The sequence below is a fragment of the Diabrotica virgifera genome, chromosome 8 (genome assembly GCF_917563875.1).
Source record: "Diabrotica virgifera virgifera chromosome 8, PGI_DIABVI_V3a".
NCBI lineage: Eukaryota > Metazoa > Arthropoda > Insecta > Coleoptera > Chrysomelidae > Diabrotica > Diabrotica virgifera.
In genome coordinates this window covers 189101835-189115148 of record NC_065450.1, presented here as the reverse complement: position 1 = coordinate 189115148, position 13314 = coordinate 189101835, and the positions used below count along the sequence as shown (strand labels likewise).

The following is a 13314-nucleotide window of genomic DNA, read 5'->3' as shown; positions in this document are numbered from 1 at the left end:
AGTTATATTAACATTCTTTATATTTTTCCGTTTGCTGAATATTATGTACTGTGTTTTTTCGGGAGAAAAGTTAAAACCAGTTTTAAGTGACCATTTTACCAGCATATGCAAAAACTTCTGCATTACTTCAGCCGCACATTCCACACTTCTGCTTTTTTGGTAGATAATCAAGTCGTCTGCGTATAAATTGGCTTTAATAGGTAATCTCATTTCGTCCAGAATGTTATTTATTGCAATCAAATTTTGCCATTTTTAATAAGCATGTTAGTTGTATGTATCAACATTAATTATATACAATTTATATTTATGTCTGCATTATTTGCTAGTTTGCGATGGGATGCAAAAGATATTTACCCTAAGGACATATGGTGGATACTTGAACTCTGCAACTGGTTTAGGATCGTATTTAAAATATCTGGCAATGGTACAATTTTAATCTTTCTTTATGTGAATCATGTCCAATATACATATTTTGTTGTAGTTCCCTTTTTGTCCTAAAGTCTGTACATTTTCATATCCAAAGCATGGTTATTTTCTATAGAATGCTTTGCTAAGGCTAAGGCTAACAATACTTTTTAATTCTTAGCTTTTTACACTCGATTTGTGTGCAACAACCCTTCTATATAGGTATTGGTGTGTTTGCCCAATATTTGCTGAATTGCAATCTTTACAAAACAGTTTATGAACAACATCGGACAGCTAATTTTTAGTAACATTGGGTTTAAGTTTTGAAAAATATTTTCGGGAAGACAATTTATGCACAACATAGATGTCATATTTTTCCAACATCTTCGACATGGATTCTCAATTGGAATTTCAGTTTTTTCTTATCATAAAAAGCGTAATAGCTGGAAAAACCACATTAATCTTCACTGTTCACTTCCTTCAGAATTTTGACAAGAATAAACTTGAATTTGCGCATAAGTGGCTATTTCGCCATCAGCGTTATGCGGCAAATCTCACGTGCACTGTTGATACGTGCCAGATATGGGCTGCTATATACGAGAGCTGTCCGATAAGAATTTAGCCTACAACATAAAAACAGGCCAGCCGAGAGGGGGCTACAGCCGGTACATTTTACCGGGGTCCGGTGATATAAGGGGCCCGGCGTCGACCAGACCAAAGACGTAATGTTTCCCGTTTTTTTTTTCTTTTGTATTTGTCTGGGTCTAGCAGAGACGCGACTGAAAATTTTGAGCCCAACGAAATATTTCGCTGTGAAATATTTAATATTGCCATATATTGTATAATAAGCAATTTAACCAGAAGATTTAATGCAGAAAATGAAACTAATTCGATATTTAATATTTTATGGACATTTCGAGATGAAAATTTATGAAAAAATTTATATATTGCTTCAGTTTTATATAGAAGATATGAGTGAATAATTGATAGATCAATTTTTTCATTGGACAGCGATATACAAGGATAATATTGGTGAATTTCAACTTTCTCCAAATAGGTTTACTTAATAACATTAAATATCTCAAATTGGAATTATTATTTTCTAACGTCGTTATTGCGTTAAGAATATTTTGCACATTACCGGTGAAAGTGAAAGTTAACTGGCCCAGCAACTTTGTGCATTAATAATGATTTGGTAAAATCATACGATTTTTCGAAAATCATAGATATCTTTGCCAATTAGAAAACTGAAAAGGCACCTGAATTATAAAAATTTTCACTATTATAATCATAATCAAAATTTAATGAAATGTATATTTCAAATATTTCTTATTATTTATTATTAATAATTTTATTTCTATAAAAACTAAACAATTTTTTCGCTCTTCACTTTTTGCCGGGTGCCCGTTCTTCACTTCTTACCGGGGCCCGCTCATCCCTCTCGGCGGCCCTGCATAAAAATGCAAATTTTGAAAAACTGACGATTTATTTCTCATCATAGTCTCCATTTTAAACTTGATATCTTTCAACCAGCGAAGCTCCAAGTTCTTTAACCCATGTAAAAAATACATTTTCTCAAGTTCTGCAGAGTAGGCTGCCGTAGCGGAGATGAGCAGAGCTCCTCATTAGACTCCAACTTTTGCCCGGCAAATGACTCGTTCAATTTTGGAATCAAGTAGAAGTTGCACGGGGCCACATATGAAGATTACAGTGAGAGGGGACGCAGTTCGTAGCCCAGTTCAAACAAATAGGACGTGGCAAAGGCAGAGGTCCTCACACCTCGGTGGTTTCATTGTGGAAGAGCAATTTGTTCTTTGCCTAACGGGCCATTTTCCTGCAAGTAGGGGTCAAATCGGTCCAATAATTTAGCCTAGTATAGTCCTATGACCGTTCTGCTCTTTTTTGAGGTAATCAATGTAGATTACACCTTATGCATCCTCGAGAACGGGGAAGTACCCTGTTTTTACTGTTGCTTATAGAACAGTTTTACCATCAAGGCAAACAAAATTCTTCATTAATAAAAAAATTACGAAATGTTTTTGCGAGAGATAGTGTAACACTTTTTTTTTGTTTCAGTTACTGCACAAAACGAGGGAGTTACGAAGATCTATCAAAAAATAGTTTTTCTCATACCAACAATAATTTGTATTTCCTTGATATTATAAAAATGTGACTAGGTTTAAATATATAATACCTAACTCAAAATAGGATGAAGAATGATTGTGATCAAAATGCTGCAATTTAAAAAAATAACATTTTTTGTAATTTATTTATAGCACTAAAAAGATGTATTGATATATAGAAATAATTGCAATAAAGTGGTTTTAATAAAAATTTAGTTTTTTTTTGTATTATTGATATTACACGTTTTAGACTGAAATTAAAAATTATTTTTTTTTTTAATTTAGCTTAAATGCCTCGAAAACTCATGAACTTTGGAATGGTACAGTTAATCTCGCAATCAGATAGTGTAATGTGTACTGTGTGTTGAGTAACTGTCTTGTTACTTAGTAAAGTCGACTTAATTGTCTTTACAAAGAGACTCTAATAATTTTATCTGAAAGTCTGAGGTCCTTTCGGTCCTTTCGGATCCCACTAGGATAGAAATTATTATTTTTTTTTTAACTTTTAATAAATGAACAAATTCCTACTCAGGTAATATTCGAACTCGCAACCTTTGGATCCAAAGGTATGCTCTCTTACCACTGAGCCACAGAGGGGCTTCAATTAATTTAATTTAATTAATTAACCCTAGCATAACATTTAAATGCAACCAAATTACAAATGAGGTATAATAGGGAAAGTCTAGGTATTTTAAAAAGTATATAAGTAGCAAACAGCCCTCTATATGCTGGCACATTGCTGCACGGACGGTATTATACGTATTTTTAATCCACGGGCAGCTTTAGATGGTATTTTACAACTTCCGGTGGTTAAAGTACCCACCACCTAGTTGTTAATAAATAGGTATTGTACTATTTGTTTTTTCTTTATTATTTTGTCATTTTATTTATATTTTAGTGTTCATTTTTTGAACTTATACTTATTTTAGTGGTCTTTAAAAACATCGTTTTTGAAGGGGGAGAATGTTTGAAAGGGTATTTATTGTTTACTAAAATACTTAAAAGATAATTTCATATCTTTAAATTTCACAAGTTAAAATTGGCTATTTCGATTATTTTTATCAAATCTGAGAACCACTTGTCTATTAATTACCCACACGTTTGTGGGAAAGTCATTTATTTACCGCTTGTAACTCGAGTTGGGTTTTTAAAATATTAACTTCTTGAACGATCTTTTGTACATTCCGCACGATCAGCCTATTTAAGTAAAATCGCACCACTGCGACGCAGAAGAACTAAGGAAGACTTGATGGTGCGAGCAACTACAATTAAGGTGCGCCGAAATATCATTACTTCCGCAGAAGACCTTTTCACTGCATGGCGAGTTTCGATGCGGCTATCCTCCTATCTGACACCTACAACATTTCAAAAAGGGTAAGTATTATTTTGGTAAGTATTATGTTTATAATAATGTATGTCAGTTATGCGAATTATTTTCTGTACAATCATATACATTCTAAATGAGTAAAAGAAGTAAAAGGGCCTAGCCGGGTAAGATGATGAAAAATGTCCCCAACTCGATTTGAATTCCATATAGGTTAGTACAAAAAAATTTCATACAGTTTAGCACATATATAGAAACTCCCTTTCTGAAATTTTTACCCCCTAGGTGATCATGTGACCCACCTAGAGCCTAATTAGGCTTTTTATTTTTTTTATTTATTTTTTATCTCGGCCACATCGGGTAAGCTAGCCGGACAAGATGATGAAAAATGCGCTCAACTCGATATAAATTCCATATTTGTCACTGTTTATCACATATAGAAGCTCACTTTCTGAAATTTTTAGCCCCTAGGTGGTCATGTGACCCACCTAGGGCCTAATTAGAATTTTTATGTTTTTATTTATTTATTATCTCAGCCGCATCGAGAGCTAGCAAAAAAGTTTAAATAAGAAAGTTCTATGTTTCAAAAAGTTCTGTCCGAAAAAAAAATGTTTAATTTTTGGCGGGAAATTTAAATTTTAGAACGATTTTAAATTTTAATTGAGTATAAAAAATAACTAAGAAATTCGTCCTCACGAAAAAAACCGCATTTTTTCACTTTTTTCGCTTTTTGATACAATTTTATTCAAAAAAGATCAAACCGACAAACAGGTGTATGTTCTAAAAAAAATTTATATTTTATAAAAAATTTTTTATTTAAGGGCAGCCAAAGTCCGAAAATAAGTTTTTTGGGTTATGATTGAAAATTATTCTCTGAAATCTTCTCTTTCCAACGATATATAACACATTATAGTATAAAATATCCATGGTTACAAAACTATTTGTTTTCTGAACGTCTGCATTCAACTTACCGTGTACCGGTAGCTTTATACCCTATTAGAATGTTTTATGTTTTTGCAATTTCCCGAATACTACGTTTTTAGCTTTGATGTCAGATATCTTTGGTTCCTTAGATAAAATTTTTACAGTAATTTTAGATAGATAATATCTAGTCCCGCGTAAAGTTTTATTGAAAAATGTACAAAAACAAGTAAAATAAAAAATAAAATCTAAACTTTTTTGGGCTTTTTTGTAAGAGTATTTTAAAAAATTTTAAAATAAATGTTTCTTTCACTCTAACTTTACAAAAATCTACGCGGGACTAAACAATACATGTAGTTTCAAAATAAAACAAAAATTAGGTCTCTAAGTGCCTTGGGTACAGAGCTATATGTCATAATGCTAACATTGTCGTTAAATGGGACTTTGGGTGCCCTTAAATTAGCTGCGTACTTTCAGAACATCACGTGCCATCATCAGAGCTTCGTCCTATAGGTATAAATCCTTCATAGAAGAGTAATTGCCAAACAATATATTAAAATGGCTAGATACGGGGCTACGCGTCAGATCTCTGGTGTAAAAACCCTTTTACAATTATTAAAATCACATCTAAATTCTTTTTTATTTTTAAAAGACAATATGGCTGCGCTACACCATTGTATCAAGTGAAAATTTAAGGACTTTTTAGTAAGTGGTAAAAACAACCAATTTATAAAAATTTTATTGAAAAAATCCTTTGTAAAAGATATAAAACTTTTATTAAAATCCCCTTAAGGGCTACATCACAACAGAACGTTTTCGATTTTCTTACAAAATCATCATCAGTGTTATAATAAATAGGTTGAGTGCTAGCTGAGCCACCAAAGAAATACCAGGGTGAGAACCCTTTAATTGGTATGTAGTTATATAAAAAATGCATATTTGTTTAAAATTCCATAGGATGGATATAATTAATAAAGAATTCCCTTAGGTAAGGTATGAACATTCCCATCACGTGGGATGTAAATTTAGTTGTTGTCTTTACGTTACGACAATTTGATGGCTATTAAATTGTTAGTTTAAATAGTAAAAAGACGAATAATAATAATAATAATTGCAAACAGGTGTTATCATAGTCTATCAAAGTACTTAGCTAACAAACGTCTGTCTCAAAAAACTCGTATAAGGCTGTATAGAACACTGATAATCCCCGTTCTCACATATGGATCAGAGGCATGGACGCTAACTAAAACAGATGAATCCGCTCTGTCGATTTTTGAAAGAAAGGTGCTACGTAAGATATTCGGAGCGGTCTGTGAGAACGGAATATGGAGGCGTAGATATAACTTTGAACTGCAGAATATCTACAAGCATACGTTTGGTGGAAAAGATATTATCACTATAATTAAGCGAAACCGCCTGCAGTGGGCAGGACATGTAGCCCGGGCCCCTGAATCGAACATGATAAAAAAGATTCTAACAGCGCAACCCGTGGGAATGAGAAGACGGGGTAGACCAAAGCTGAGGTGGATGGACGGGGTAACACAGGATGCCGAGAAGATCGGAGTCGGCAACTGGAAAATGCAAGCAAGGGACAGAACAGAATGGCGTAGAAAGCTTGAGAAGGTCGAGGCCCTCTAAGGGCTGTAGCACCAAGATGATGATGATGAAATTGTCAGTTGTCATCAAATTGTCGTAATGTAAAGACAACAATTCAATTTACATCCCGTGTGATGGGAATGTTCATACCTTACCTTGTTCATGTCGGTACGTTTCAAACTCATGTTTAGTGATCAAATCGGTTAAGCCGTTTAGAAGTTAGTAAGCTACAAAAGTATAATCCAATTAACGATTATTCCCGAAATGGTTTATGTAGTTGTAGTGATTACGACGCTAAATTTGATCTGGCAACGGGCAATCCGAGTTCATTTACCGGTCATCCCAATATTTTTTTCAATCTATTTCGAATAGAAAAAAAATCTAGTCTACATTCGATGGACATTAGATCACTTGGGAGATAATGCTACAAAGGCGACTATTTATAAAGCTTAACATGTAATCGAGAAACATTGCATTCAACTTCATACATTTAATTTATAAATAACTTTGAAAAACTCCTGATACAAGAATAAAAAACCGCTAAACGCCGTAAAAATGAGTGGCGCATACAATATTCCAGCTACAAAAGATCTGATATGAATATTACGTGGCGCGAAACTGTATTTTCATGTTGATGCAAACCAAAATTCTAGTTTAATTTTAAAATATTTTTCCATAAGATTTACTAAATTTGAAGTAAATGCGCCACAAAAGAGTTTCAAAATTCAAACTGTATGAAAGTTACTCATTTGTGGCGCGTTTTACTTCAAATTTAGCAAAGATTATGGAAAAATCTTTTAAAATAATACTAGAATTTTTTTTTGCATCAAAATGAAAATACATTTTCGCGCCACGTAATATTCATATCAGATCTTTTGTAGCTGTAATATTGTATGCGCCACTCATTTTTACGGCGTTTAGCGGTTTTTTATTCTTGTATAGTAAATACATAGTAGAATTTACTATAAAACAAATCAATAAATATCTTATAAAAACAGGAGGTGGCCCTAAAAAAACTTTTTCGTCTCTCCTAAAAAACTCACGGTATTGTCAGATATAATAGGAGGTATTTTCACATAACCGACGATATACAGGGTGTTTCATTGGGAAACGGAAATACTTTAATTGTGAATGGAGCTCACCGAGGTGGTTCCAGGTATACTACATTTTTTGCCCTACCGACTTTTATAACGGAGTTACATGGTGTTTTATCGATTTTGCCAATTTTTTCCTAAGCCATAACTTTAGAACCACCCTGTATATATTTTTTTAATATTTGCTACACATGTGTCTCATCCAAAACCCAAACGACTGACTTACTAATCGCAAGAAAAATCCAGGTCCGGATTAACAAAAAATTATAAAGTAATTGTGACCTTAAAACAACACCCTGTATATTAAAATTCTGAAAATCTGTGTGCATATTTGAAAAGAGCACAAAAAAACCAAGTCTAGTCGTTCGCTTCAATTTTTCGGCCAGACAATTTTATGACTTTGATTTTAAAATTATATTGAATTTTTTAAGAACTCTGACATTAAAAAGAAGATATTATTAACTTTTAATTGTAAATTATTAAAGCTATTGAATAAATACTTATTTTAAAATTAATCAATACTTATTTACCACATTGGAACGACACAATTATTAATCACAAGAAAAATCCAGGTCCGGATTAACAAAAAAAATAAAGTAATTGTGATCTTGAAACAACACCCTGTATACTGAAATTTTCAAAATTTTGTTTGCACATTTGAAAAGATCACAAACATCTGAGTTTATCGGTTTGCTTTAATTTTTCGTGAAGGAAATTTAATGACTTTAATTTTGAAATTAAATATACTGATACTTTTAAGAACACTAAAATTAAAAAGCAGATTTTTAAAGCACTTTTAACAATAAATTATTAAAGTTATTAAATAAATACCCATTTTAAAAATAATCAATATTTATTGACGACATTCGAATGACCCACTTACAAATCACAACAAAAACTGGTCCGGATTAACAAAACAATATAAAGTAATTGTAACCTTGAAACAACACCCTGTATATTGAAATTTTCAAAATTCGTTTGCACATAGGTATGAAAAGAACACAAAAAACTAAGTTTAATCGTTAGCTTCAATTTTTTGGCCAGACAATTTAATGAATTTAATTTTGATATTATGTCGAAATTTTTAAGAACTCTGGGAACTCATAATAAAAATTTCGATATAATTTCAAAAGTAATGTCATTAAATTGTCTGCACAAAAAATTAAAGCGGGACATTAAACTTAGTTTTTCGTGCGCTCTTCAAGTGTGCAAACGTATTTTAAAAATTTCAATATACAGAGTGTTTTTTCAAGGTCAGAATTACTTTGTATTTTGTTGTTAATACGGACCTGGATTTTTCTTGTGATTAGTAAGTAAGTCCTTCTAATACTGTAAATAATGACTGATTATTTTTAAAATTAGTGTTTATTCATTAACTTAAACGATTTATTAATAAAAGTGCTTTAAAAACCTGCTTATTAATTTCAGGGTTCTTAAAAATTTGAATATATTTAATTTCAAAATTAAAGTTAATAAATTTTTGCACAAAAAATCAAAGTGAACCTATAAACTCAAATTTTTGTGGTCTTTTCAAATGTGCAAACAATTTTTGAAAATGTCAATATACAGGGTGTTGTTTCAAGGTCAAAATTACTTTATGTTTTTTGTTAATCCGGACCTGGATTTTTCTTGTAAGGAATAATTGGGTCTTTCCAATGTGTTAAATAAATATTGATTCATTTTAAAATGGGTATTTATTCAGTAAATTTAATAATTTATAATTAAAAGTTAATAAAACCTGCTTTTTAATGTGGAGTTCTTAAAGAAATTCAATATAATTTCAAAATTAAAGTCAAAAAATTGTCTGGCCGAAAAATCGGCCGAAAAAAGTGTACCAAATATTAAATAAATATACACTGTGGTTCTAAAGTTATGGCTTAGGAAATAAATGAGCAAAATCTATAAGACACCTGCAACTCGGGTATTAAAGTCGGTAGGGCAAAAAATTTAGTAGACCTAGAACCGCATTGGTGACCTCTATTCGCCATTAAAGTATTTCCGTTTCCCAATGAAACACCCTGTATGAAACTAAACTAGGTTAGAAAGGAATTTCCTGCCGTCTTTTTCATTGCATCATTGCTGAAAGTCGTCAATTTCAAAATTTTCGTATAATTTTATTGTATAATATTAAACATTTATTGTTAATTGCAACAACAAACCCATAGTTGTGGTTACCGTTGTAAAAATAAATATTTGAATAAATGCGTCGTTACAAACGGGATTAGGTGACCTTTTAAATGATAAGGACAGCTTAGACGGCATCTTGCCAATATCCGGTGGTCAAAATACCCACCACCAATAGTTTTATTTACCGTTGTAGAAATAAATATTTAAATAAATGAATCGTTATAAACGGGACTAGGAGACGTTTAAAATGAGGTATCCCGTGACCTCAGTTTATATTTATTTAAAAAATCGTTGATTACGTCATTACGCCAACACTGATTACGTAATTTTCATCACATATATAGCAATTGATGGTTATTCAAACATTAAAATTGACGTGTTTTAAGGTTTTTTTAAAAAGTCGTCTGTTTCTGAAATACTGCATTTATTCCATACTTCTGCATCATACTGTACAGTTCAACTAAAGGTCAGTCACCTACAAGAAGTAGGTACATACAGTCTAGCGAATGATTTACGAATATACCTTCCGTAAAACACTCCGAAAATCACATTTTGATTGATGCCGGACAGCTAAAAAAGTTTATAGTTATTGGTGGAAGTATATCTATCACTACGTATACCGCTGAGGCTATGAAAAATGGTCGAGTTTCGTGTTTTTTCTCATTCTCGCATATTGCACCACTTCTTTCCGCATTCTCATTTCAGGTTCCGACTGAATTCTCTATGAAATATAGCGTTAGATGTAACGCAGAAAAAAATGAATATCACTGGGGAAATGACGGACGATTTTTCACGGACATTGGTAGCTTTAATATTCGGATTGGTACAGTGACTGATTGAAAGTTGGGATACGTTTGTAGATTGCCTTTTTACATAAACATCCTAAATACTAATATTAGTAAATCTAACATTTACGTAAAATTCAATTTGTTTGAATAAAAAAATAAATCAAATATGTATTGCACGGGTTTTATTGCAAAAACCGGAAAATTTACCTCGGCAAAAAATAATTCATTCAGAGAAAAAGAAGAGATTTCTATGTATTTTCGAGTACTATGTACTTGAGACGTATGTTATCATTATGAGTACCGAAATATGTTTAGGAATTTAAACAATACATAATTCTTGGTATTATAGAAAGGTATTAACCATCCGCAACTAACATAGGTTTTCTTGAACATTAAAGCTAACATCCGTCTTAGAGACCGACATAAAAAAATGTTTCCATTGACACACTTTCAGGGGTAGGATTGTGTTTACTCCTTGAAGGAGTGAAATTAAACAAGAATAATATTTATTTTTAATTTATTAAGCCTCTTAAACATTAGCAAAATACCAAAAAAAAAATAAAAATAATTATATCATATCTTATTTGTGGAAAACAAGCTCACTTTTTCCACTGCTGCTTTTTGTTCCTAGCTTCACCTTTTACTCCGTACAATAATTGGGTTATTAAATGAGCATGCGAATATCTGCTACCGACATTCGCGAATGCGGATGCGAATGCGGATGCGAATGCGGATGCGAATGCGAATGTCCAGTTTTTTAATTATTTTCTATTTTTGTAATGTTTCCTAAATTTATAATGAAAAGATAATTGACATTTAGTGTAAATCAATCTGAATCTTAAGCTTTATTACATAATACCAAATAACAAAATAAAGTGAAGGCTGATAATGTGATTATTCGAGGGTAAGTTACAATTTTTTAATAAAAAAACAGTTGAGAAGTGAATTGATTTTGATTTTATTAACCTAATATTATCTTCAAATAATTTTTTTTTGATATTCATATTCGCAAAACATTCGCACAAACTTCGCGAATGCGGATGCGAATGCGAATACGAATATTCATTACATCACTAGTTTCGCTAATATATATTGTTATGATCTGCTTTATATTACTTTTATTTTAATTGAGTATTTATTTAATTAATTATTGAATTGACGCAAATCATACATAAAAAATTAATAAAAAATCTCAGGGTGCCTTTTTGTCATAAAAATTAACTAAAATTATCTTAGGTTATACTTATCTTTTCTCGTTGCTTCGGTATATCTTAGTTGATCCTTATCGGAATAAAATAGGAAAAGGAAATAAATAGAAAAATCATAAATAAGCACATACAAATATCTTTATTATTAAAAGCAATGCTCTGAAAATCTATCAAATAAATCCTGTGGGCATAATTGTCCAAATGAAACTTTTACCATATAATTAATCTAATTTAAACAAATATTTACCGCTTTGTTCCTGATACAATTTATAAAATAAGCTAAACAAACCAATTTAGGTATTTGCAAAACTACATATACTTCCTATAGGCTATTGATTATGTACTAGAGAAAGGAACTACAACGTTAACGGGGTTTTATTATTTCATATGGTCAATGAATCTCTATATATGAAAAAACCGCGGAGTGCTACCATTTAAAGGGGTGCGTTTTTGAGAAATGGGTGAATTAGTCCCTGGGCACAGGTTACATTAGGGTGAGTTCTATGCACTTTTGGTACAAACACATCTACATAAAAATTGTTTCTGGTTAAATTTCCTATCTAAATATAACTTTTTAAAGTCAAAGATACTTTTTTTTACAAAAATATATTCAAAAGAAAAAGCACAAAGAAACCCAAAAGAAAGAAATTTTGTTTTTTGTGCCATAACTTTTGTCCACGGGGATATAGGTATAGACGTTGCTTCACAGAAAAAAAAACTTACATATTTTATCTTTAAAATGATGTTTGGTAGAGGACATTAGGATTTACAGTTTTCAAAATATGGTTTTTCAAAATTCGCCACTCACAGCAATTTTGGCCAATTTTCCTTATTATTTCGCAAATATTGTTCTGTAATTTTTTCTACGTAACTTTAGGCATAGGCAATGATACATGTAATAGGAATAGAAATCAATTATCTTTAAAATGTTCTACTGTATAATGTTGTACGACTTCTTTTAAAGAGGTTATCTTTTTCAAGACTTTATACTTTTAATGATTTTTTATATTTTTTACGATTATTTTTTAAATTTCCCATTAAAACTTTTTTTCTACATTTAGGTATATATTATATAATAAAAAAGAAAGCTTATTCTGTTTACTTTAAAATGGTGTATTATAAAAAATTCTAGGATTATTTTTGAATAATATATGCTTTGTCAAAATGTAATAAGTACTTGCAACGATTTTTGATTTCAGGATTATTTTTTAAATCCCTCATTATAACTTTTTTATGTGATTGTGTGATATGATTGAATCTTATTTTTTATAGGTAATACTTTGGATCCACTTGACTCGTCTGGGCAAACTTCAAAATACGGATTAATTCCAATGATTACTGTTAAAGCTCCTGCACCACAAGCTTTGCTTGAAAAAATAGCATGTAAATGTACCAAAGGAGGTACAAAAGACTGCGGTTGTAGGAAGATAGGAATTAGTTGTTCAATATTCTGCAAAGGGTGCTTGTACATGGGTACTAATTGTGGGAACTCTAAGGTAACTGTGGTGTCAGAGGAAGATATTGAAGCTAATGCTAACGAAGAGATGGACTTTGATTTTGAAAATTTTTTAAATGTCAACGTTTAAATAATTTTAAATAAAGTGATGTTTTCTAAGACAAATGTTTATGTAATTTTTGTTAAAGAAATAATTTTAAATAATACAGGTAAAAAAGTATCAAAGAATCATTCGGTGTCCATTACATATTTAAATAGAGGGTGATACACCA

At 31.2% G+C, this 13314-nt stretch overlaps 1 protein-coding gene across 1 annotated transcript in view; it reads left to right on the top strand.

Annotated features, from left to right (window-relative positions):
• LOC114334749 (uncharacterized) overlaps positions 1-2714 on the top strand; it is a 401766-nt gene extending 399052 nt beyond the window's left edge. Inside the window, exon 6 of the mRNA XM_050659716.1 lies at positions 2482-2714. Coding sequence (XP_050515673.1) covers positions 2482-2570 — 89 coding nt within the window. The 3' untranslated portion in view covers positions 2571-2714. The remainder of the gene's footprint in view (positions 1-2481) is intronic.
• Positions 2715-13314: the final 10600 nt, after the last annotated feature.